This window comes from Balaenoptera physalus, assembly GCF_965194825.1.
Source record: "Balaenoptera physalus genome assembly, chromosome: 3".
Lineage (NCBI taxonomy): Eukaryota > Metazoa > Chordata > Mammalia > Artiodactyla > Balaenopteridae > Balaenoptera > Balaenoptera physalus.
In genome coordinates, this window is record NC_138890.1 from 139869934 (window position 1) to 139897327 (window position 27394).

Genomic DNA, 27394 nt, shown 5'->3' on the forward strand with positions numbered 1-27394 from the left:
ATTTTCTGTGTCCCTAGTTACAAAGTCCCTTCTTGTGTCCTCATTGCCCATATCTTCCCAGTTTTCCACTCTCTCATCTCATGCTCGTCAAACTGTTTCTTTAACTTCCTTTTGATTTCTGCTTTCCTCCTATCTTCATTTTCCTTACTCATCTCCTGGACCCTGATCACAGACTGACCTGACCCGTTGGGAGTAATTCATTTCCTGTTGCCTCATTAAAACACTTGGCAACATCAATAACCACTTCTTGGCCTTGCATCTCCTTTCCATCCCTCCCTAGAAGCCTTCCCTCTGCCCACTAGAATGTACAGGTCACCCCTAGATCAAAAGAACATTCTCTTGAGTGTTTGTGTTTCTTACACTGTCTTTCTCTTTCTCCTTTCTTTTACTACCAACCTTCTCGAAAGATTGCTTTATAATTATTGCATTGTGGTTCAATCTCCACTTCTTTACCAAAATTGTTTCCTTGAAAATTATAAGTGAACATTTAAGCATCAAATCCTTTGTCTTTGAGCCATTGGTGGTTCTTTTAAACTCAATAAAACACATATCCTGAACCTCTTTTGGGAGCTTCTTTAACACTAAGCCATTACTGAGCCATTGGCTTTTCATTTTGAATTTCTGAGTTTTAGTCTCATATTTATTTCATCTCACTCTGCGGTTCTATAAATTTGAGCTCCAAGTTCTTGCCGTAACCTCTGTTTTCTTAAAAGCTACATGATATCCCTTTGCCGTATGTATGTATAGTAAGCTATGTGTTAGTCATTATCTTCCATCACTAAACCATTTATCCTTTGAAGTCTCTCTCTCTCTCTCTCTGTAAATGTTTTAGTTATTCTTTCGAGTCATTTGGAATGTAAAATTTTTGTCTTTTTAAAAAATCTTTCTTTGCTCTGCACATCCAGTCAATTACCAAATGCTGTCAATTCACTGTGACAATATATCTTACACCTATGCCCTTGTCTCCCTTCCCAAGGCCCTTACCCTAACCTTATTCCTCTCACATGGACTATTTGCAATATCCCCTTAGTTTACCTTCCAACCTTTGGTCTGTTTTCTCTAACTACCATTTAAAGCAGCGATGCCAGATTAATCTTCTTTTACGTGTAAGAGCTAGTCATGTCTCTGCTCAGAAATGTTCAGTCTTTACATTACAAATTAAATCAACTATAGCCTCCTTAGGCTCATATTCTAGCCCTTCTATGCTCTGATCCTTGCTGAATTTCCAGCTTTATTTTTCCCTGTTGCCGTACACGTTCCAAAGTGGCCTATAGCCAAATTGTGCAACTTACTGTTTTGAAAAACCAATTCTAATTTCTCAACTTGCATCATACATTTTCCAGATATTTCTCATCTGTTGGCAAAGGTAATAAATAATATTTCTTTATTTATACCTCCTTTGATTGTCCAGACTAGATCTGGTCTCTCTTTTCCCTAACCCCCAGTGCACTGACTCCATAATGCTTGTGTGCTACTTTCCATTTTGTCTATTATCACGATTTTTCCACATTAGTTTCCTCCACTTTTGTCTTGAAAGTTCTTTAAGAGCAAAGACCATTTAATCTATATTTTAAATTTTTCTTGAAATTCCTACTACATGTAGCATATGTTAAAGAGTCAATAAATATTTCTATTTCAACTAACATCTTTACCTTTTATAACCATCCCTAAGTATCTGCATCCATTAAAGTTATTTGTGTTTTTTTAAGCCTTAAGACATCAGTTAAGAGTTTTGGAAATAGAAGGAGCTAAATATCTGCTATTGATTAGCTTATTTTCTCTAGAGTCCTCAATCAAATAAGAATGTACAAATATTTTTGCTTTGAGAAATAGAATCAAAACTTTGTATTTTTTACACTACCAAATGTAAAATAGATAGCTAGTGGGAAGCAGCCACATAACACAGGGAGATCAGCTTGGTGTTTTGTGACCACCTAGAGGGTTGGGATAGGGAGGGTGGGAGGGAGACGCAAGAGGGAGGAGATATGGGGATATATGTATATGTATAGCTGATTCACTTTGTTATAAAGCAGAAACTAACACACCATTGTAAAGCAATCATACTCCAATAAAGATGTTAAAAAAAAGTAATGCATCATTTAAAAACAAAATCTATCAATATGCTTTGCTTTATCTCTCTGTAGGATGACAGAATTTATTTTAAATCCAAATTCCTTTCACTAAGAGGCAGAAGTTCAGGACACTAGAACCAAGTTGGGTTCTAAAGGTCCTGGTGGGATTCAAAGGCAGGGTAGGACAGACCATAGCATGGAGACAAAGGTAATTGAAGAGACAGTATCAGGGATTAAGATGGAATCAATAGGCAGGAGGACACAGTAAAACTAAAAATTTATTTCAAAGAAGCAGAAAAGTAAGGATTCTAGCATAAAATGTCATTGAGGGAATACAGAAAGCCAACAGAAAAAGTGAACATAAAAATGAACCCTAAGAAGCTGCATGCTTAAACAGGAAGCATCCCTCCCTGCTAAAAATGCTCAGTGTAATGTAAAATCAGGATAACAAGAAAATGTTCTTAATCATGTGTATGTTATTAACTGCTTTATCTTGCCATACTTTAATTTACTATGATCTTCAGTGGAAAAAATTCCACTTTTCATTTTTATCCCCTTAAAGCCATCAATAGACATACCTCCAATTTCCTCAATTCCTACAACTATTCTATCATTAAGTTAGACTAATTTTTTCCTTATATTTGCAAATGCCATAGTTCAGGGTCTCAGCATCTTTTACCTCAACTTCTGAAGTACACTCACCACTTTTCTTCCTGCCTTTGATGTCAATTAGCTCAAATGCATCCCATCTCAGGGCTACCATATTGATTGATATACAACACTAGTTTGACATTACTTTCTTCTCAGAGCCTAACCATGACCTCCTATCCCCTTCAAGAAAAAGTTCAAGCTGCTTGACATGGCACCTGAGATGCCCCCTGGTCTGCCTCCATCTTCATTTCTTTACATTCATGCTTCATCAGCAGAAAATTGTTGATAATTTCCTGGCGGGGTGGGGAGAAATGTTGCTGATTGCCTCTTTGCCTTTCTTCATGCTACCCTCTCTATCTTCAATCCTTTCTACCCAGCTTACCTTCAGCTTTCCATCAAACAGTCTTACCAGGCAGAACCTTCATACATTTTCCCCGACCATTGTCTATCACTGTATTTTCATTTGTCAGTTTACTGTTTGTCTCTTTCAAGACTGTGAGCTTCTTGAGGATAGAGACCGTGCCATAATATCTCTGTATCTCTAATGACAAGTATTTGATGGGAGCTCATTAAATATTTATTGAGTGAATGGTCTTTAACAGAATTATGAGTGAAAAACAGGGTAAGAATCATGGCTACTTAATAACATTAGAGATCCTAGAAGTAGAAGCATGAGATGCTCAAACACTTAACACCTTAAAAAGGTGAAAACCATGTTCTCCATTTGTTCATCTGCTCTTCAGCTGTTGCTCTTCTGGCATCAGAGTCACACAAAAGCCTAAATTTAATGTGAATTAAGACTTTAGAGGAACAGGAAGAGTATATTGGAAAGTAAGCAAGGACATTGGCAGAGAGATAACAGAAGTCATTATTCAAAATGAAACCTAGATGTAAAAAAACCAGACATGTTTTATGCAGAAAAGTTCAGTAAGAACAGTGGGAAATATGTCTTGCTCCCTATTAAATTGTAGTCTTATATACCTGCTATATTCAGGTCATAGTGGTAGATCACATGAAATATTTTAAAAGTAGTAAAATACATCATTCCACCTTTCAAAAGCTGTCTTCCAATTTAGAAGATGAGGCATTAATCTGTGCAAAGATGTATTTTGGTCCCGGTTGTGCCTCTAGTATCCACAAAGTGCCTGGTACTTTGAAGGCACACAATAGAAGACATTGAATGATTGATACAATAAATATAAAATGAATGAAACTAGGATACTTAGAAAGGGAAAGCTAGATTATTTGATATGTATTTTATAATAAAAGGTAAAAATGTAAGACTTGCATTGTGTGCACATACACACACCACATATAATTGTTAATCATATATTCACGTTAGAGCCAACAACCATCTTACATTTTAACAAGACTTAACTTAAAATACTTCATTGTCCAGGAGGCTCATTTTTAAGAAAGTATTTTGCATAATTTGAGATGCTAATGTATACTTAAGAGCAGTGATTTCTGCTAACCCAAGTCTGGGTACTCAGGAATGTACAAAAGTGAAGGGCAAGTCAAACTTTAGATTCTAAAAAATTTATGCAAAAAACCCATTGCTTTAAAATATAGAAAGAAAGTAAAATGCAATGCTTATGAATATGAAAATTATTCCTTACTCATAATCAATTAAATCTATATTATGTTATATCCGGTTTATTCCCCAGACTTTTTTTTCAATGTGTTTGAATATTTTTAAATATGAAGAATCTCTAAGATGTAAAATGGCAGGAAGAATATCATTTGTGTGACCTTTGAAAGCTCTTACCAAAAACTTATACCATGCATATGCAAATTAATTCAGCTAGTAGATATTTTGAAAGCACTACTTTATTGAAAGCATTTCTGTGCAGAAATTAGGTGATTTATCTTTTTCATCAATTGGAGACAAATTGCTGAAAAGCCTTCAACAAATACCTGACTCATTGTTCAAATCTCAATACAAATGTTACCTGGGGCCTTCCGTGAGAAGTTCATCTAAGTTAATTTCCTTGCAGTCATTCTCTATCACATCATCCTTGTTGTTGTGTACACATCACTCTGTTGCCTTGTTGTCCCTTTTTATTTATGTGTTTATTCTCCATTCTTGGAACTCGGGATCAAAGAAAGCAAGGACTTTGTCTTTCTTGATTTCCATGGTAGCTCTACTCCCTAGAAAGTACATATTTAATAACTACTTATTGGATAAATAAAGGCAAATTAAATAAGGATCTCAAAGAATCATTGATTATTAGAGCTTGGAGAGAGCATTTTGTAGACACAACAGAGATGCTGGCATGCATAAGTAAAGTGATGCCCAATGAAGAGTGGCCCCCACTTGCCGTAACTAGAGAAAGCCCTCACACAGAAACAAAGACCCAACACAGCCATAAATAAATAAATAAATAAATAAATAAAATTAAAAAAAAAAAAGAAAAGTGATGCCCAGAACTATGAAGTACTGTGGCCACAGAACTTTCTTAGTATCACTTTAGATTATACTATGGAGAATATGGTTTCTAATATATAACAAAAGGATGCTGGCATCTTTAGATTCCTCTGTGATTTTGTTTTGATATATACACTGTAAGCCAGAAGGACCTATTTTGCATGTGGTTGTTTTTATTTTCTTTTTAACTTTCTCAAGGTTTATACACATTAGTGATTTATTGCAGAGTAAACCTGGGGGGTGGGGGAATATTCCAATAGAGTACCATTATAAGAAGTATGTAAATGTTTTGTCCAATCTCTATAACAATATCCATGGGATAGATAGAAAATAAATACTATTTTTCTTACATTGCTATGCCAGCTGTGCCTAGCATATTGTCAGTGGCGCATAAAACAAAAGTTGCTGGATTCCCTGTCCAAACCTAAGTAGTGAGCCACCTCAGGATGTAGAATAATCAGTGCAGCAGATAAATCTCTGTGTTCTTCATCCTCGGACTAGACCATCTGACCCGAGCACTGACCCCACTGGCATTATCAGCATTCTGAGAAATGATTGTAAAGTCATCTTAAAAAATTATCTTCGTGTCACTGTGAACTAATATACATGGACCAGAAAGTAAAGGAACTACAGTTTTCTGAGAAAAATACTTACGATGGTACTCAGAAACTTGGCGTTTTAAATTAGAGCCACTATTATGTGATGCATCCATTATCTATCATCTATAATCTTCACTCTCTAGTTGCTCTGTGACTGTGTCTAATTAAAATTCTGAGTCTGCAAAGATGGACTTCAGTGATCTCTAGAGACTTCCTCTCCCTCCCAGTTGTTACCTGCCCTGGCTTTCCCTCCTTTTCTTCTCCTTCCATCCACTTAAAATATGCTCCTGTTTTCCCCTGGCTGCTCAGGAGCCTTCAGTTTCATTGCTCTGAATAGTTTAAATTGCCTTTATGATACTCTCAGTGCCATGAATATTTATATGTATACTTTCAAATCATGAGTGAAAACCTACTATGGAGGAACTATGCAGCCTCATGGGTAAACCAGAGGCACACCAAGTCTAGCCTTATCATATGTCTCATTTCTTTGGCCCCAGTTCCACCAATCTCATTTTTTTTCCAATTTTTATTTTATATTGGAGTATAGTTGATTTACAATGTTGTGTCAGGTGCAGGTGTATAGCAAAGTGATTTAGTTATACATATACATATACATATACAGATACTGTATCTATTCCTTTTCAGATTATTTTCCCATATAGGTTATTAGAGTATTTAGTAGAGTTTCCTGGACTATACAGTAGTCCTTGTTAATAATCTATTTTATATATAGTAATGTGTATATGTTAACCCCAAACTCCTAATTTATCCCTCCCCCCCTTTCCCCTTTCATAACCGTAAGTTTATTTTCTATGTCTGTGGGTCTGTTTCTGTTTTATAAATAAGTTCATCTGTATCCTTCTTTTTAGACTCCACATTTAAGCATTGTCGTATGATAGTTGTCTTTGTCTGGCTTACTTCATTTAGTATAATAATCTCTGGATCCATGTGTGTTGCTGCAAATGGCATTATTTCATTCTTTTTAATGGCTGAGTAATATTCCATTGTATATATGTATCACATCTTGTTTATCCATTCCTTTGTCAAAGGACATTTAGGTTGCTTCCATGTCTTGTCTATTGTAAATAGTGCTGCAATGAACATTGGGGTGCATGTATCTTTTCGAAGTATGGTTTTCTCCAGGTATATGCCCAGGAGTGGGATTGCTGGATCATACAGTAGTTCTATTTTTAGTTTTTTAAGGAACCTCTACACTGTTCTCCATAGTGCCACCAACCTCATTTAAATGCAGCTCCACAACTTAGTATCTGTACAACTTTGGGCTATTTCATAACATGCATGTATTTCACTTTGCTCATCTTTAAATGTGAATGATGGTAAGTACCTCACAGAGTTGTTTTAAAATTAAATGAGAAAAAAATATTAAAAGTTTGAAAGTGCCTGGCATATAGTAAGTACACAGTAAAATTTGATTCTTGTTATAACTATGATTCAGTGAAGAATCAGAGATAGTCCCAGCCCTCATGGCTCTTACAACTTAGAGAGAGACAGAAATTTAATCAGCAATTATAACTGTGGGTAAGTGCTATGAGTGGGTCATTCAGAGGGTGTTAGGCCATACACCAGAGGGGCACCGAGTCTAGCCTTATCACATGTCTCATTTCTTTGGGAATTTATTCAAACAATCTGCTAATAAGCCCTTCCTCCGTTTTAATAGCCAGCCTTCTGGAGACAGTGTCTTAGCATCAAAACTTGGCATTGAAATGTTAGAATCAGAAACAGCTGACGCTTTAATAAAAGGAGGAGTATATTTAAAACTAAAAACTAATTAGAAAAATTCAGTGAGCCATACCCCTCTGCTTATGAGAGCCTGTTGGAATGTGTACAAAGTAAGAAGGTCTATTTTTATCATGATCAGATTTATACTGATTCGATTACAGCAAAAAGTAAACTTAACAATCAAGAAAGAGGTTAATGCCCTTCTATGTCTGTCTCCAAAATTCAGAACTGATCTATTTTTAAACAATGGAGTGTGAAGGGCCGCGGACTGAAAATAGGTACAGATCAGTGTCCCAGTAGAATATAGGGTGTCAGTATATTTCATTTTCACAGAACATGAATCGGGCTGAGAGTATAATACTGTCCTTCTGACCTTTAATTTGTGGAAAACACTGTTAGGGAAGAAATCATAATTTGCATGCATATTTATTTAGTGCAATTCTGAATAATTTTGTTAAAGTACATGCTTGTTGGTTTTTTAAATGTCTCCTAAAAATGTCTTTAGTTCAGATTAATTAAAATAAGCTAGAATCATAGTATTGCAAAGCTCTACAAGGATCTTATAAATTATCATATACACATGTGAGAGGCACAGTAACCAAAGGCTAGAAAATTTATGTAAGTGGCCTGATCTTGGTTCCATTACCAAGCAAAGACAAGCCAACCTCATTTAAATGCAGCTCCACAACTTAGTATCTGTACAACTTTGGGCTATTTCAGGGCTTCTTCTCTCTTTTGGTCTAGAGCTTTCCCCCTGCATCCCTTGTTTCTAGAAAACAAACAGACAAAAAACATTTATTGATTTCTTAATGTGTGCAAGATATTGATTTAAGTGTGGGAAGGTAAATTATAAAATGTGTTTTCCAGTCTCACAGTGCTTACTGTGTGCTTGTAGAGTCAAGATGGAAATACGTGAAAAGAGCTATGAAGAAAAAGTTAAAATACATTCCTAAAAATACAAGAAATGTAGGAAGTCACATATGATTAATTGCCAGAGACAATCAGAGATTACACACTAAAATTCAAAATGGATTAAAGACAAATGTATGGGTCTGAAATCATAAAATTCCTAGAAGAAAGCACAGGGAAAAAGCTTCTTAACATGGGTCTTGACAATGATTTTTTTGGGTAGGATACCCAAAGCACAAGCAATAAAATCAAAAACAAATAAGTGGGACTACGTCAAACTAAAAAGCTTCTGCAGTATGAAAGAAATGATCAACACAATAAAAAGACAACCTGTGGAATGGGAGAAAATATTTGCAATCCACACATCTGATAAGAGGTTAACATTCAAAATATATAAGCAACTCAACATAACTCAATAGCAAGAAAACAAACAGTCCAATTATAAAAGGGCAAAGGACCTGAATAGACTTTTTTTCCCAAAAAAGACATTCAAATGGCCAGCATATATATGGAAAGGTGCTCAATTTAACTGATCATTAGAGAAATGCAAATCAAAACCACAATGAGATAGCACCTCACACCTGTTATCAAAGGACAAGATATAACAAGTGCTGGGGAGAATGTGGAGAATAGGGAATCAGGGAAACCGGAAGGGTCAGGGAGAAGACAGTTTGTGTCATTGAACAAGAGCCAGATTACTGGGCCTTTTCCTTGATTTTTCCTAACATTGCTCCACTACTTCCCCCCTCACCCAATATTTTTCTGGGAGGCAATGTTTATTTCTCGGACTTCAAAAATTAGTCCTATGATAATATTGCATAATTGTACTTATGAGGGCCCTGGAATAGGCAAATTCATAACAACAGAGAGTGAATAGAAGTTATCAAAGTTTTGAGAGGAGGGAGAAGGGGGTAGTTATAGTTTAAAGGCTACAGAACTTTTGTCGAGATCGATGAAAATGTTCTAGGTAGAGATAGAGAGTGGTGATAGTAATACAACATTGTGAATATTCTTGTGAATTGTACACGTGGGAATGGTTAAAACTATAAATATTGCTGTATATATTTTATAAAAATCTAAAAAAATCTTGTAGAAGAGCACCCAGTCTTATAACTCCAGTCCTGACTCTAAAGCCATTTCCATCTGCCTGTAGCTCTTGTCAACTAAATGCCCATGATACTTCACACTCAATACAAAAATAAAGCAAAATCCTTTTTTCATGTAGCTAAGTGTTTTATTTTATTTCATTTCACCCCAGACTGAAGAGCTCAGAAGTTGTTGCCGTGTGTGCATGTGTTCCGCACCGCCTCAGAGCGAGCCTAGCTGGCTCAGGTATCTTACTCCTGCCTCCGCCTTACTTTCAGAGCTGAGGTGCTGCTATGTCCTGACAGATAGAGGGGGCAGCTTCATCTCTCCTGCCACACTTTGTCCAGCCTAACTTGCTATGTTAATTTGCTAGGGCTGTTATCACAAAATACCACCTTGGCTTAAACTACAGAAATTTGTTTTCTCACACTTCTGGGGGCTGGAAGCCCAAGGTCAAGATGTTGACAGGTTTGGATTCTTCTGAGGCCTCTTTCCTTGGCTTGCAGACGACCCCCTTTCTTTTCGTGTGCCCAACTTCCTCTTTTTATAAGGATAGCAGTCAGATTGGATTAGGGCCCACCCTAACAGCTTCATTTTAACTTCATCCCCTCTTTAAAGGTCCTATCTCCAAATTCAGGAACATTCTGAGGTACTGGGAGTTAAGGCTTCAGCATATGAATTTTGAGGCATCACAATTCAGCCCATAATGCTTGTCAACACATGCAGTGCTCCATACAAATCGAACTAACGTGACAGATAAATGAATGTTTAATGCATCTTGGAATGACTACCTGGTTTTAGGGTGTGGCCTGATTTCCTCATGTCCATTGCACATGTACACATACTGTTATGCAGGGGTTATTTCTATTGCTGACCAGTTAATGATGAAAAGGAATTTATGTGGATTCTATTATAAAATTTCAAATATAGGTTTTTATCAAATTCTCCAAATCACCTCTCAGAATTGACTTCTAACTCACTGTACTATCTGCTGGTCCTGTTTTAATAATATTTTTTTAGTTTAGCTGTTTGATATATTTGCTGTATTTGACAGTCCAAATTAATCTGTTTTTACCCGGTCAAGTAGGCTTCATTCCTATTCTGCAAATCACTCTTACACCTTGTTTACAGTTTGCAGGCCACTGGAACTGCACTCTGCTGGTGTTTACACAAATCCTAAGTGAGCTTCAAACCTGGGATTCCAAAGTGGGGCAGAGATACTAAGTCACTAATGAACACTGTCATTGTCAATATACAATTTTTTGATTTAGGCTTTTTTGGTCTGTTTCTACGTCTTTTCTTTCATGTACAATCAAATTTAAGTGAATGCTAAGAGAATTTCATGTCATCTGCTGACATCCTGCATGATACCTAACAGAGAAACATGTTCCTATATTCTAGGAAGGCAAAACAGTAGGAGTATGCTAAGACCAAATTAATTTCAAGCTTCATTTGCATTCATATTGTAAAGTTTAAATGTGATTTAATATCTGAAAACCAAATTAGATGGATGTGATAGCTGTAACTACAGAAAACATTTAAATTTTTGCATCTGTATCTCTCAAAATCCATCCTGTTCTGGTCTATCCTTTACAAGCAGGCAGATTTCACTTAAGCCACTTAATGATAATTTGCCATTTGTATATGCAGAGATTTTAGGCTAATTACCTTTTAACTCATAATTTGAAGAGACTATGAACCTAGCAATTAATGCTATAGCTGAGTTTCAAAATAAGAAATCGCGAAAAATATTAAAGCTTGCCAATATTTAAGAGGCCATTGCAGACTACTTTTCTCTCTATCTCTATTGGATTTTTCTTAATATAACTATGATTAACACAAGATGGAATATTGTGTGGCCATTAAAAAGAATGGCAATGAGGATCATATATCAAAATAGGAAATATTTTATGTTATAAATGTGGGGGGAAAAGAAACAAATATTGAATGTATATTATGATTACAACTATGTTAAGGTGAATAAGAGATTATATTAAAAGAATACATAAATATATTAAATTACTTTCATTAAGGTGATGAAACTGTAGAGATTTTTTTCTTTTATATATTTTGAGGGATGTGTGTATATTCATTTTGTTTCTAAAGATTTTTAAAAATACAATTTGTGAATACAAAAATTGATTACTCTTTCTTCTTTAATGAGATGGAAAACTACAATAAACTAAAATTGAGGCACACTATATTAATTCATCAGTCTTCACTATCTTATCTCTAACTCCTTTAACTTCCCCAAAATAAATATTAAAAGTATTTCTTACTTTTGAATTTTATTGCATAATTTTTTATATTCAAATTACTTAGGAGTTATAAAGAGAGTTAAACGTTTTCTTTAAAAAAAATAGGACAGATTATCCCAACTAGAGAAACAGCTCAACATAAATTCTCCCTAATGGGGACACAGAAATCAAGGGAAATGCTTTGAGTTTAAGAAATTGAAGCAGGTACCTAAGTTGTTAGTCAATGTTTGGAAAAATGTTTAAAACATTTTCAAGCGTTAAGATTTGTATGGGCTAATGTACTGATACATGCAACTATCTTGCAAGTTAGAAGACAAACCACCAGATCAATATAAGCCAGTTGGAAATGCTGAGGGAATTTTTTTTTTAATATCCCCCATGTGCTTTCTTTAAAAAAATAGAATGTGTATTAAATTTACAATTCACCTTCCAAATTTATTTTATCATTTAGGGCAGTTTCATTATAAGAATCCTATATTTTATTCCTTGAGTTTGGCCAAAAGGGAATTTCACTGACTATGCCCTAACACTGTCTTGTCATTTTTACCTTCTGAACCCCTGCACCTGCCTTGACTTTGGGCTTTAATAACCAGTTCCCCACTCAGCCTTTTTTTAAAAATCTGACCTAATATTTTCTTACCAAATTACCCTGAAGTCTTGTTTCTTTGAAATTTTGTAGAATATATAGTCTTTACCATTCATTTGATTTTAACAGATATTGGTTTATAATACAACTATAGTTATAATGGTAAATAATAGATAACATTTAGTGAACTTAAATGCTTTCCTTGTGTTATTTAATTTAATCATCACAATTATCTATGATAGAGTTGCTAGTGTTATCTCCATTTTACAGGCAAAAAGATTAAGATTTGAAGAGTATGAGTCACTTTCTACAGGCCCTGAGTCAATTAGTTTTGGTATCAGGGACTGAGCCCAGATACACACACACACACACACACACACACACACACACACACACACACACACACACACACACACTCGCACACTGGAGAGAGAGAGAGAGTCTAACCCATGTTTATTTTATTTTTTTACCATTATCTTATACTGAATATATACATATATATGTTCCTTCCTCAACTAGATGTAAACTTTCAGATACTTCTTTATTTTAGGAACTGTGGTTTCCACATCTGACTGCTTATGACTTGAAATGTGTTCTTAAAAACAGAGATTTTTTTTCATATCCCCTGAAGATTTAGAGTCAGAATATCTGAATCTGGATGGGAGCCTGGCAAACTGTATCTTAGAAAAATATCATAAATACATCCAGGGAGGAGAATGCCATCTTTGGCAAGTCATCAAAACCATTTTTTTTCCCCTTATTGACACTGTCATCCTGAGAGCCATGATAAGGGCGAGGTCCCACAGTCTAATCCTAAGTATGTTCTGTTATTTCCCAAGAATCGTTCTACATCATACCCACAGAGCCAAACTTTACCACACTCTGGGCATTTTCTATGCAGCCCGCTCTGTGTTGGACACTCCAGCAGTCATTTCAGACGTGCCCTCTCCTAGGACACTAAGGACTGTTCAGAAGCCGATATGGATGTTTTTTATTTTATTTATTTATTGCCTCACAAACTTCATGTAGTGGTCTTAAAGGTAATGATTGCAGATGACTTCCTTAGAGCTTTTCAGTGAGGTTACTTAAAAAACTGGTTGCAATTTCCAGATATTGATCTACTTTTCTTAGAAGTCTTAGGATCTAAATCTAATCTTTTCAAGAGTCAAACTAAACCTCATTTTAGTCTTCTATGAAAGTTTCACATTCTGTTTCACCTCTCTCTTCAAAGTATAAATAAATATCAAAAAATTATACCTTATGTTTATTTTGTTGGATTCTTCAATAAATAATATATTTAACATGAAGATTTTCTAAAAATCCAGAACCGCATTCTACTTTCCATATCCCCTCACATATTACATCATGTTTCTTTTGCAGCAGTGTTCTTGGTCCAGTATAAATGCAATGTGAATCACATTGCATGTGTAATTTTAAATTTTCTAGTTACATTTTAAAAATAAAAAAATATGTGAAATTAAGTATGATAAATTTTAACTAAATATATTCAAAGTATTATAATTTCAACATGTAATCAATATAAAAACATCATTAATGAGATAGTTTACATTCATTTTTTATATTAAGTCTTAAGAATCTGGTGTATTTTTTAATTGAAGTATAGTTACTTTACAATGTTGTGATCATTTCAGGTGTACAGCACAGTTGTTCAGTTATACATATATAAATATATAGATGTATATATTCTTTTTCAGATTCTTTTCCCTTATAGATTACTACATAATACTGAGTATAGTTCCATGTGCTATACAGTAGGAGCTTGTTGATCATCTATTTTATATATAGTAGTGTGTTATGTTAATCCCAAACTCCTAGTTTATCCCTTCCCCTTCCTTTCCCATTTCATTATGTATATATATATGTGTGTGTGTATATGTAGATTTCATTATGTATAATGAAATATAAATATAATATGTAAATATAAATATAAATATTTATAAATATAAATATACAAATTTATATTTATGTATATAAACATATATACATATTTATAAATATAAATATGTATATTTCATTATGTATATGTGTGTGTGTGTGTATATACACTGCATCTTCTTTATCAGTTAATCTGTCGATGGACATCTAGGTTGCTTCCATATCTTGGCTATTGTAAAATAGTGCTGCAATGAACACTGAGGTGCATGTGTCTTTTCGAATTATAGTTTTCTCCAGATATATGCCCAGGAGTGGGATTGCTGGATCATATGGTAGCTCTATTTTTAGTTTTTTAAGGAACCTTCATACTGTTCTCCATAGTGGCTGTACCAATTTACATTCCCACCAACAGTGTAGGAGGGTTCCTTTTTCTCCACACCCTCTGCAGTATTTATTATCTGTAGACTTTTTGACAAAGGCTATTCTGACAGAACATTTAGACTGGAATGTTAATTTTTTTTAGAACTGCTTGATCTGTATATAGATTTCATAAAATTTACAGTTGAAAAGTATATTCACCTATGCAAGTTTTTCCAGTTTAACATTTTCTAATAACTGAATTATCAGCTTTTAACTTTAAACCTAAATGGTTAAAATTAAATCAATTAAAGGTTTACTAGTGGTCAATAACTCCATGTGGCTAATGGCTACCATGTTAAACAATGTTGTTCTAGGAACAGACTATATACTTTTAAGTATTGGGCTCACTTCCTACCTGCTCTGTGATTTTTGTGACATGACAACCTCTTTGAAACTGCTTTGGCTCATCTATACTGCTGGGTTAATAATATAGCTATTTCATTGGGTTGTTGTTATAATTAAAGGCAAAACCACAAAGCATTCAATAAATATTAGCTATCAGCGTCATCACAGTCATTGTACTACATTTAGACCAGCGGTACTTACCCTCTTGCTGATAATGGCTCCTTTGAAAATCCTGGGAAAGCTCCATCTGTCTCACATAAGACACTCACACAGTGTACACCTGTTCACACAAAACTGCAACAGGTTCAGGACAGCCACCTGAAGCCTAACACCCTTGTTAAGTGTCTTTAGGCCCCAGGTTTACAATGCTTACTTTCTTATTAACTGTTGTATAAATTCAGCCACCAATACCCCGTTACTTCCCTTCATCATTTGTGACTATGTCATGGGGTTGTTTGAGGAACTGAGTTCATGTTGACTAGGAGGCTTATTTATCAATATCACTCCAAATCATTTAGTCATGCTTCAAGATCTCACTTGTTTTCTTCCATAGTTACGTCTTACCTAATTTCTGGTACAGAGGAAATGCTTCTTATTTACCAGACATATAAATGAAGGTTGATAATTGAAGATAAAATTAAATTAGTACATAGTTTAGTTTAGTTTTCAAAATAATTAGTTTTTTTGAAACTAATTAGTTTTTAGTTTTCAAAATAAAAGTTTTCATATTAATTTTCAAAATAATTTTTGACTAATTATTGTTAAGGCAGATATATTTTCATAGCAATTGGGTCACATATAATAAACACAACCAAGATCCTTTTTATATATTTTTTAACTAGAATTTTGTGTTTTTGAAGAATTCCGTAATAGTAAATATATTACCATGTAATAATCTGCCCTGAAAATACGTACACTGCACAAAATGTGGCATTCAAATTAATTAAAAGTGTAAATATTCTTAGAAATGTATTGAAGCAAAAAGGTAAATAGATATTTGTCTGAAATGGGGAAAGTTTTAGATTTAAAAATTTATGAAATACTAAAAGTGACTTTATTTTCATTCCAAAGCACAAGGAATTGCAAAACATAAGGGCATAGGTTAATTTTAGTGCTAAGCTTTTGTGACTTTGACCCAGGTAATAGGGAGGTCCCATGGTAGGGTTGAATGAGCAATGGTTTGGAAGTCAAATAGAATGATGAGTTTCTCTAGATGTATTCAAGCTCTGAGGCTTGGGCAATGTATTTCCTCTCTCTAAGCTCCACTATCTTCGTTCTTTTGTATACGTGGGGAAATAAAACCAAATTCAAGTTTATTCTTTGGTTGTTCTCCTCCAGGAATAAGTGAGACATAATATGTGAAGTACCTGCTTAAAATGGCTGCCCACTAAATCTTGTTCTCTCTCTTTTTCCTTCCACATCCCATCTTTAACTTGTCAAATTAAATTACAATGTTCTTTGGGGGCTATGCAGGGAGAAGCAGAGATATCATTGAAGAAACATTTCTTAAAAGGGAGAAGTAAAGGGCACACATTGACCCTGTCCCCATAACATAAGGCATATCCCACAAACAACAACATCAAATACTGGTCTCTCTTTCTCTTCTTGCATTCCCTTGCTTTATGGTTCAAAGATCTCAGATGCTACTGATCTATGAAGCCAGTCAGATAGCCTAATTGTATGAAGTAGCACGTTTTAAAAACTGTGGCAACCTGGAGCATGGATGCCAATGTAAAGACCGTAATATTCAGATCTCTAAAAATAATTGCTGTGGGGAAATAAAAACAGCCAAGTGTGTAGCTATCAGTTTGCCACCTCACATGTCAGGTTCTGAAAATGTGTAAAGTTTGAAAGAACAAATTTATGGTTAACATCAGAATCTTCAGGTTTGTAGTGATTTTAGATATGTGCAAAGTTAAGATGACTTCTTAGAATCCGTCAAAACCCTATGTTAGGGAGCTGGGCCAACAAACTATAGTTCTTCTTGCAAGTGTGTGGTCTTTGGCATGTTACTCAATATCTTCCATAAGGTGGGGTAGTAATAATACCTAAGGCATAGGATTTTGTGAGGATAAAATAAATTAATACTTGTAGAGCTTTATTTAAAGCAATACCTGGAACCAACAAGAATTCAATAAATATTGCCTCATTTTTATTGTGTTCATTCTTAAAATTATTTCTGCCTTAAAGAAATCCCTAGCATATCCAGTGACTCTGTTTTGATTCCAACTACCCCAGGCTACAGAACTGAAAAAAAACTAGGACAACATCAGCAGCACCGTTTTATAAGATGTTCTAGGTCATAAAGTGTCATTTGATATAGATTTGACTATATGTGTTTACTTGTTTCTGAAGTTAACATGGAAGTCTGAACATTGGATGCCATTTGAATGTCTGATTTAAGTTCTTAGAAGGAAGCGTTTGCGTGCTCCGCAGAGTCTAAAAATACACAGAGTGTGTTGGGTGTAGGAATTTAGCAATGTAACAGCAGCTCTGTTTTGTTAAGATTATGATTCATTATTGTAATGATGATAATTATATTTATAGTGACCACGCTTAAAACTTTTTAGAACTATACTGTGTGGAATAAAATAATGTAGAACGGAAGAGAACTAAATGTTTCACAAAGTGGAACTTTCCACAATGATACTTAAGTTATCAATAAAGAATTGTAGTGCTAGAAGGAATGTTAAAATATTGCTATTCTTTTTAATAACAAAGAAGATGTTGCTTAAAATTTCCCAGGGTTTCAGAATATGCATGATTCCAAAGCACAGATTTTATGGTTAAAACAAATCCTTCTTGAAGCAATTTAAATATATCAAATCCCATTTTTTTCTTATTGTCATAAAGTTAAACAAACTAGAAATCAAATTACCAGCAAAACAATAACAATAAAAGATACCATTGAGAGTGAAAAGGCAAGCCACAGATGAGGAGAATATATTTGCAGTGCATATCCCAACAAAGAGCTCATGTCAAGAATATAAAAAGGACTCCTTCAATAGAAAAAGCAGGGAAAACTATTGACTGGACACTTCACCAAACAGGATATTCATCTGACCAATAAGCCTATGAAAATGTGCATAACAACATTAATCATTGGGGGAATGTAAAATAAAACCACAATGAGAAAAAAAATTTTAGTAAGGTATCTCTACATATCTACTAATGGCTAAAATTAAAAAAAGAGTGATAGCATCAAAATTTTCCAAGGGTGTAGGACAATTGGAACTTTATATACTGCTGGTGTATGAGAAAAATAATACAATTATTTTAGAAAAGTTTTGGCAGTATCTCCCAAAGTTAAATATATGCTTATCCTATTACCCAGCAATTCCAACATAAGGTAAATATGCAAGAGAAATCAGTGCATAAGGCACTTCAAGAATATTCATAACAGGCTTATTTTATTAGCCTAAAACTGGAAACAAACCAAATGTCAAGAAGAGTAGAATGGAGAAATAAACTGTGGTATAGTCCTAAAATGAAATACAGCCTGAAATATAAAAAGAAAGAACTGCCACCACACAACAACATGGATGAATCATACTGACATAATGATGAGCAAAAGAAGCGAGACTCAGAAGACTCTGCAGCGTGTGGTGCCATTTATGGGAATTTCAAGTACAAGTAAAACTGTGTATAGTGATAGAAGTCAGAAGAGCTAGAACCTCTGGGCTTGATTGGAAAGGAAAAAAGGAAGCCTTCTGAAATCTGTTCTGTATGTGGAATCTGGGAGGTTATATAGGTTCACATATTTGAAAAATTCACATAAGATCTGTGTATGTTTAAGATTTGTGTACTTTACTATATCTATGTTATAGTTTACAGAGATACTCTCTGCACTGTGACCGAACAATGAATGTGAATAATCCTGTCGTACTTTAGCAAACTAATGGGAAGGACTGCTGAAAAAGAATTTCACATCTTAAATAAACTGACATTATGTCAAAGTAAGATCAAACGCAGGGTTCTTCTTTGTTGTTGTTTTATTGTTGTATTATGCTGTTTTTAGTAGGTAAAAGTTGATTTATTTGGAATTTGAATAGGAGATTTGTCTGTTTTCCCCTACTTTTTAATTTACTCAATCATTTATTTATATAAGTATAAGCTCATATTTATCTTATGCTTTCGGGTTAAGCCAATATTACATTACTTGTTTTGTTACTCCAATTGTTACAGCATTAGTCGGGTAGCTCTTTCAGTTGGCCTCTTTGAAATATCCTTTTCATTGTGAGGGTTTTTTGTTGGTGTTTTTGCTTGTTTGCTTATTTGTTTTCTAACACTGCCATACTTTCTGGTATGATAAGATGCTTCAGGAGAGAAATAACTGTCTATTTTTAAGTTATGAAGTAAACCTGGTAATTGGGAGTACTTTATTATTAAGGTCAGAGTCACATGTCTGATTCCCTTAGGGAGTGAACATTCCTCAATTTATTTCATATAGACAGTACTCCTAACTCAGGCCAGACGTATTGCTAAAAAAGCTCATTATAACAACTGCCATAAGGAATCTGGATGGAGAGTAGAGATATTAATAACTTAACTCTGTGTTTTATTTAAGTCAGTGTGCTATAGGACCTGGGATTGATGGAGGAAGAGCTTTAAAAGTCTTGTTTTACTAATAGAGAGATATTAATAACTTAACTAAATATGTTCTCCCTAAGAAAATGTGCTATAAAGAAATGTGACGGAGAAGAGCTTTTAAAAGTTTTGCTTAACTTCTAGGCTCACTTGATTGTTTCCATTAAACTATACACCCTCAAAGCAAGCAGATTTCATGGGAAGAGGGAGAGCCTTTAAATGCGAATAACTTTCTGTCCCATCACATCTTTTTCTGTCAAATATTTGTTAGAATTTACAGTTTAAATCAGAAAGTATTCAAGTGGAGGTAAAAGTTCCACAGAGACAGAAAAAATGAATGGATTCCTTCAAGTTAACAATAATACGAAATTATCTTTGCAGTGATATAATCAAGGCAGTTCCAAGGTGCACCTGGATATGTGATGCATCATAGAAAAAGAATTGTTCATATAAATAAAGACAGTTTAATTGTTTGTAAAATTATTTTCTAAAATAAAAGGTAAGGAAACAATGAAGAGAAAAATTTGTATAGTTCAAATCAGAGAACATAGATGAAAAGATTATTTTATTATTTTTGTTTGAAAACTCTTATTTTCTCTGCAACATTATTTATTTTCAATTTCCTACGCAGGATCCTTCTATGTCATTTTACACATGAAATCATTAACTTTGAAACAACAATTCTGATCATTTTAATGACATATTTCTGTCTTCTTTTAACTCATGTGCTTACCTTGGGTACCTTGAATGGTTCACCTTTTATCTTCATGTGGTTTTTATATGGAAGTATTTTGAATAGTAAAAAACACATTTTTATATTACATGTAAGACTTGTTTCTCAACCTATTGGCTTGAGAGAGCATTCTAAGAGTTTTAAATAGCCACTTCCCAACAGGAATATAAACTAGGCTTTGTGAACACTTTTTTTCCAATGCCAAAATTCCATCTTCCTTCTTTCCCTTTTTGCCCCCTTCCTTCCTTCTTTTCTTCTTTTTTCCTTCCTTCGATTTACTCATACATGTATGCATATTTATTGAGCACTTACTGTAGTCCCCCACTCCCACCACAGCTCTTCAGCACCAGTTAAAATTGACCACAAATTGCCCTAGATATAGCTACCCATCGGGTCAACTGTGCATTGTAGGGCTTGGATGATGCTGCAAGAAGTACCATATGTTATATCCTTCTCTTCTTTTTGTTGTTATGTTCACTTGCTGGTTATCGCTGCTGATTTTTAAATATTTTACCAGTCTCCATGAAACTCCACTGTTAGAGACACTTCTCTGCTGCTGTACTCACAACATATTGCTGAGGCTGAAACACCTTCTTTTCCATGTTGGACCCAAAATTCTGTGCTCTCTGCATCAGCTGGAATTTTTTTAACTATCCTAGAATAATATCAGATTATTTTATGAAGAAGATTGAGGAAACTTCCTTTCCCAGTCTTGGAATCTAGAAGTTTGTATTACCAAAGCAGGAATTCAGATCTCAGACTCTTTTAATACCTCTGAATCTTTTTGCCGTTTTCCCATCTCTTAGCAGAGGTGACTTCATTTTCTGTGTCTCTTAAGCAAGTTCACAAATTCAGGTCCAACCCTGTTCTTTTGGGGGCTCATTGGAGAAGATATTTCTGAGAAATGGCATTGTGGTAAAATTTAGATTCCCATTGTTTATTCTGTTCTGTATCTAACTTTCAGGATTAAAATTGGTTGGTCCCATATCCCTGTTTTGGTTCATAGTGATAGCACTGTGTCTAATCTGGACTAGAATCCACAGAATGAAATCAAACATATAAATCTCCTAATTTAGAATTGGCCTGATCCCAGAAATAAAACAAACAAACAATTTAGGAAAAGGAAAATATGACCTCTGTCCAGTCCAAAACTTCCAATGGAAACCCAGGAGGTTTGGAAAGAGTAATTTTCTGATCTAACCCAGAAACGGACTGAATTTATAATTAGAGATTATAGTTAGAGTGTCTTTTGTGTAATGTGGACAACATCAAGTCTCCTTGCTTTAATGTGAATGACATTAAGAAAATACTGTTGGCATTTTGTTGGCAGCTGGGCCCTGGTTTCAGAACTCTAGTCAGTAGGTACAAATTAGATTATTCAACACAATGGACCACAGAAGTGGTAACATCGTGGCTAATAGGAAGTGATGTGGCTTCTTTTCTTCATAAAAACAGATAAAAGGGAGACTAAAACTCTTCCACATTTTCGTTCTAATTTTATATAAAGAATAATAAATGAATGGGAAGTTATAAAAGGTAAATTGTATATATTTAATTCATATTTATTGATGTCTAATATATGCCTATACTACTCTATGTGCTGGGAATACAACATTTCAACACAATAATAAAACATGATCCCTGATTTTGAAGAGATACGTAGATTATTAGAATTTATGTATTGTTGGTTCTTAATTTAAATTGCAGTGTTATGTATAAATTTTAATTTCAGCACATGTTTTTCTTCCTGATATGATTAATCTCTCTCTTAATATTTGTTTACTCTTGCCATCTTTAGGAGATAGTCAATTTCAACTGCCGAAAACTAGTGGCTACAATGCCTCTTTTTGCTAATGCGGATCCTAATTTTGTGACTGCCATGCTGAGCAAGTTGAGATTTGAGGTGTTTCAGCCTGGAGATTATATCATACGAGAAGGAGCTGTGGGTAAAAAAATGTATTTCATTCAACATGGTGTTGCTGGTGTCATCACAAAATCCAGTAAAGAAATGAAGCTGACGGATGGCTCTTACTTTGGAGGTTAGTAAAAAAGAAAATGTAACTGAGATGAAATCTAATTTGCTCACAATATTTATCTTTATCAGAGTTTTGGAGATGTCAGAATGTTGATTTTTTGGGTTTGAATATGGACTTGTATTTGAATTCTGATAAAAGTGTCTATAGTGTGTCAACTGAAAAAAATGCACAACCTAAAAGTTGAGAATTATGTTTGATTTGGCAGACAAAACTGAGGACTTAAGTCCAGGACACAGCATCACAGTTAGCTCTGAGAGACTGCTCCAAAGAGGTAAGGGAGTAGCCAGTATATATAGGAGTTTTTGTAACAAAGACCAGGTAGTAGGAACATTGAAAGATTACTGTTAATTAAAGAAAACCAGATATCTCAAGTTAAGGAATTTAGTGCTTTTCTATGTATGGGAAAATGCAAGAGTCTGGGCTCACTGAAATTATTCCTTTGATGTGCACCTCAGCTGTCTGGAGCCAGTATCCTGTGCTTTCTCATCCTGAGTGTCCTCAGGGTGCACCATCTGGGGTGGCTGCAGCAGTTGACTGCTAGGTGGCAGGCATCCTTTTCCTATCCTGAGTTCCCTCAGAGCTCACCGTAATGTGAGCGGCTGTAATGTGATGGCTCGATGGCTGCAAATCCTTTGTTTACTGATATGGCAGGCAACAGTTTTTCACTAAGTGGTATGTTTTCACATTTCAGTGTCACACATTCAGTGCATGTGCATTTACTACTGTATTAGTTAGAGTATCCTTTCATCCTCTTAAACTGGAACCAAATAACAGTGGCTTAAACAGATCAAAAGTATATTTTTCTCTCACACAAAAGTCCCAGGAGGGTTAGATGGCGCTCCCCAAGACAGTTTTTAGGTACCCAGATTTCATTTATTTTGCTGGTCTGCCATCCTCTAGAGTGTTTTCCTCATTTATACGAGAGGAATTGGTTTCTCTCCACAGTATGGACCACAGTATGGGAAGGAGGGGACAGAGGAAGTGAAGAGTGAGCAGTTTCTCTTTAGATGTGTGCCCAGAATGGCCAACATCACTGCTATTCACATCTGATTGGCCAGAATTCAGTTACAAAAGTACCTCTAGGTATAAGGAAGGCTGGGAAATGTAGCTTCTAGTTGAGTGGTGTATTAGTGTTCTCTAGAGAAACAAAACCAACAGGATATATATACACAAAAGGAGATTTATTGTGAGAAATTGACTCATGAATATGGAGGTTGACAAATGTTATGATCTGCCATCTGAAACTGAAGAACAGGAAAACTGGTCGTTTAATTCAGTCTGATTCCAAAAGCCTGAGAACCAACAGTGTAAATCCAATCTGAGGGCAGAAGATAAGATGAGACATTAGCTCAAGCAGTGAGACAGGAAAAAAATATTTCTCCTTCCTCCTTTTTTTTCTATTCAAACCCCCATTTGGAGGTTGCATACCCTGGAAAGGCCAATCTACTTTACTGAGTCCACTGATTCAAATACCAATACCTAGGAATACCCTCACAGACAAACCCCAAATAATATTTTTCTGGGCACCCCATGGCCAGTCAAGTTGTCACATAAAATTAACCATCACAAGTGGCAATTTGCCTTGCTAAAAATTCTGACAATTTGAATTGTTTCCAACTTTTTACTCTAATAAGATATATATTTATATTTGTGCAAATGTACAAAACTTGCCTATGTGTTGAATTACTGGGTCAAAGACTATGCATATGTTCAAATTGAAATAGACATCAAATTATTTCTTTGATGAGACTGCCCATTTCTACATGGCTTTGCCCATTGATCTTTACTTTTATCCTCTTAATAAGTAAAATTGGCATCCCCTTAATATTTAGTTTGCACTTCCACTATTAATGGTGATGTTGAGGCATTTCTTCATAGATATGGATCATTTGTATTTTATTTTTCTGTTTCTATTTTTGCATATTTTTCTAATGTGTTGTTTGTCTTTTTAAAACCAATTTACAGAAACATCCCTAATGTATTTTTGATATGCTGTAACTATTTTCTCCAAAACTGTTACTACTTTTTAAACTTTCTTTCATCATTCTGTTCTTCATTATTGCTGATTTCATCTGAATCTCTCTCCTTTGCATTAAGGCATTAGAGAGTTTGTGTTTCTTAACTGGGTTTTGTACACTGCAAAATTGTAAAAATGTTTCCCCTGTTTCTTCTATATTTTATTTAGTTTCACTACATTTTTATTACTATTTTAACTTGTTAGAACAAGTTAGAGGAAGTGATGGGGAACAACTATTCATGTTTCTTAGCGCCAGTTCTGTTACAACATGAAAGACAGTGATTAATACCGCAGTGTCAGGCATTGGCAAGCTTAATAGTTAAATATTACTCAATAGCCAGAAACTGAAATGTTTTGTTTAGAAAAAAGGCAGGAAATCTGCCTTCAAATATTTGCAGGTTTATCCTACAAGAGGAATTCAAGTGAAACTCTTTTTCTTCTCATGAGTGAGAAGAAATGGTTCTTATTACTTTGTATTCATTCTTCACAGACTTTATAGTATGCCTGTAGAAGGCTTCTCAGTCAGAATTAATGGCTCCCAGCCCTGTGTCTCCATTGCTTCTCACAGCTTGCCAGGGTCCTGGTCTCAGTCGATCTCATATTGAAATTAACACTGTAGTTAGTTACCTGTCTTCCTTCTGATATTAGATGGCAAACAATGTGTGCATCAGAATCACCAGAGAAGCTGTTTAAATTCAGGCTTCACCCATCAGAGATTCTGATTCAATAAAGCCAGACTAGAGATAATATCTTATTTGTTTGTTCATTAGAGAATAAACAACCAGTACATCTGATCCCCTAAAAATTGGTAATGATAGAAAGAAAGTATTCAAATCAAATTAATAAGAATTGAGAACCAAGCAATAAATTCATTTTGGTTTTAAAATAATAATAATAATAACAACAGTAACACACTGAGTTTAAGAAGATTTCTTCAGTAACAGCTGAAAAAATTTTATTGGGAAAGGTTTTAATTTTATCAAATGCTTTTTTGGAATTTATCAAAATGACCATAAGGTTCTTATCCATTAATCTATTGCAGCTGAGTAAACATATCAGCTCAAAATAATTAGCTTCTTTGACTTTCTCCTCATTCGCTAAGGATAATTTTGAAGTTTTCATCTTTCCTCTTCTTCCTTGTCATGATTCTGCATTGCCTCATCAGCCTATTACATTTTTGTGCAGATTATGCTAAGGAAAAAAAGAGAAAATTAGGAAAAGCTAAGAACTTTAAAAAGTCTACTTTAGAAAGCACAGAGAATTAGTGTTTGAATGAAGAAAAAAGAAATTGAAAGCTGATGGAAATAAATAAAAGCTGATAGTAAGAAATAAAAGTATAGTCCAGCTTTGTGGGAAGGTAGTTTTGGGGAAAAGGTTTTTGAGGCAATTAATGGAGGTATGACAAATACAAAAAAGTTTAGAAAGGAATTTCTGAAAGTTGTTATTATGCATTAAGAATATATTTCTACATTTGGCATGTGTTTTTTTGAATTCAAAGGAGCTTTAATTACTAGACAATTATATTTGCTAATATGACAAAGACTGGAACATGTGCTTCTCTGGATTTATATGGATTAAACTATTAGTAAAGTCAGTTTCATTAGTGACTGTCCTTGTGTTGAACCATAAGATCGTTTGGGAGATTAAAAACTATTTTGTCATAATGTATTCTTTCTTTAACACATTGTAGCATCTCTATCTGTAAGTGAGATTGGTCTGTAATTTTGTTGTTATAGTGGTTATTTTTGTGATCCCCTAGCTAGATGACTTTGGATGTAAGGTTTTCCTCACTTCTTAGAGAGAGCAAGAAAACTTATTAAAAAATGTTCTAGTTCCGTAAAAAATGCCATTGGTAATTTGATAGGGATTACATTGAATCTGTAGATTGCTTTGGGTAGTATAGTCATTTTCACAATATTGATTCTTCCAAACCAAGAACATGGTATATCTCTCCATCTGTTTGTATCATCTCTAATTTCTTTCATCAGTGTCTTATAGTTTTCTGCATACAGGTCTTTTGTATCCCTAGGTAGGTTTATTCCTAGGTATTTTATTCTTTTTGTTGCAATGGTAAATGGGAGTGTTTCCTTAATTTCTCTTCCAGATTTTTCATCATTAGTGTATAGGAATGCAAGAAATTTCTGTGCATTAATTTTGTATCCTGCAACTTTACCAGATTCATTGATTAGCTCTAGTAGTTTTCTGGTGTTATCTTTAGGATTCTCTGTGTATAGTATCATGTCTTCTGCAAACAGTGACAGTTTTACTTCTTTTCCAATTTGTATTCCTTTTATTTCTTTTTCTTCTCTGATTGCCGTGGCTAGGACTTCCAAAACTATATTGAATAATATGTTGTTCCTGATCTTAGAGGAAATATATTCTCTTTTTTAAGGAAGTTGAAATAATCTAGGCATTACCTGTTATGTGAAGGTTTATTAGGTTTCACAAGTAAAACCACTTGTGTCTGATTCTGTCGTCTATAGGCATTAGAATTATCAGGTTTTCTACTTCTTTATGAGTAATTGTTCAGTTCATCTAAATCCATTGTTCATAACACTGAAAAGTTTTAAAAAAAACTGATGCCTGAGCCAAAATTGCACCCTAGAGTTTCTGATGAAATTGAGTAAAGTTGAGATCCAAACACCAGCATGTAAAAAAACAAAAATTCCCAGAAGATTCCAAATAATTTTCAAATTATATGTTTGTACATATAATTTTTATTTTTTATTTTCAATAGACTTAACTTTTAATTTTAGAATAATTTTAGATTTACAAAATTATTGCAACGATTATACAGAGAATTCCTATGTATCCAACACCCAGTTTCCCTATTATTATTTTCCATTACTATAATACAGTTGTCACAATTAATGAACCAATGTTGTTACAGTATTATTAATAAATACTTAATAAAGCATACACCTTATTCAGATTTTCTTGGCTTTTACTCAATGTCTTTTTTCTGTCAGTATCCCATCTACAATACCTCGTTACATTTGGCAGTAATGTCCTCTAGTTTGCTCTCAGTTTT

At 34.3% G+C, this 27394-nt stretch overlaps 1 protein-coding gene across 1 annotated transcript in view; it reads left to right on the forward strand.

Annotated features, from left to right (window-relative positions):
• HCN1 (hyperpolarization activated cyclic nucleotide gated potassium channel 1) overlaps positions 1-27394 on the forward strand; it is a 384462-nt gene that overhangs the window by 308584 nt on the left and 48484 nt on the right. Inside the window, exon 6 of the mRNA XM_082455878.1 lies at positions 22109-22349. Coding sequence (XP_082312004.1) covers positions 22109-22349 — 241 coding nt within the window. The remainder of the gene's footprint in view (positions 1-22108; positions 22350-27394) is intronic.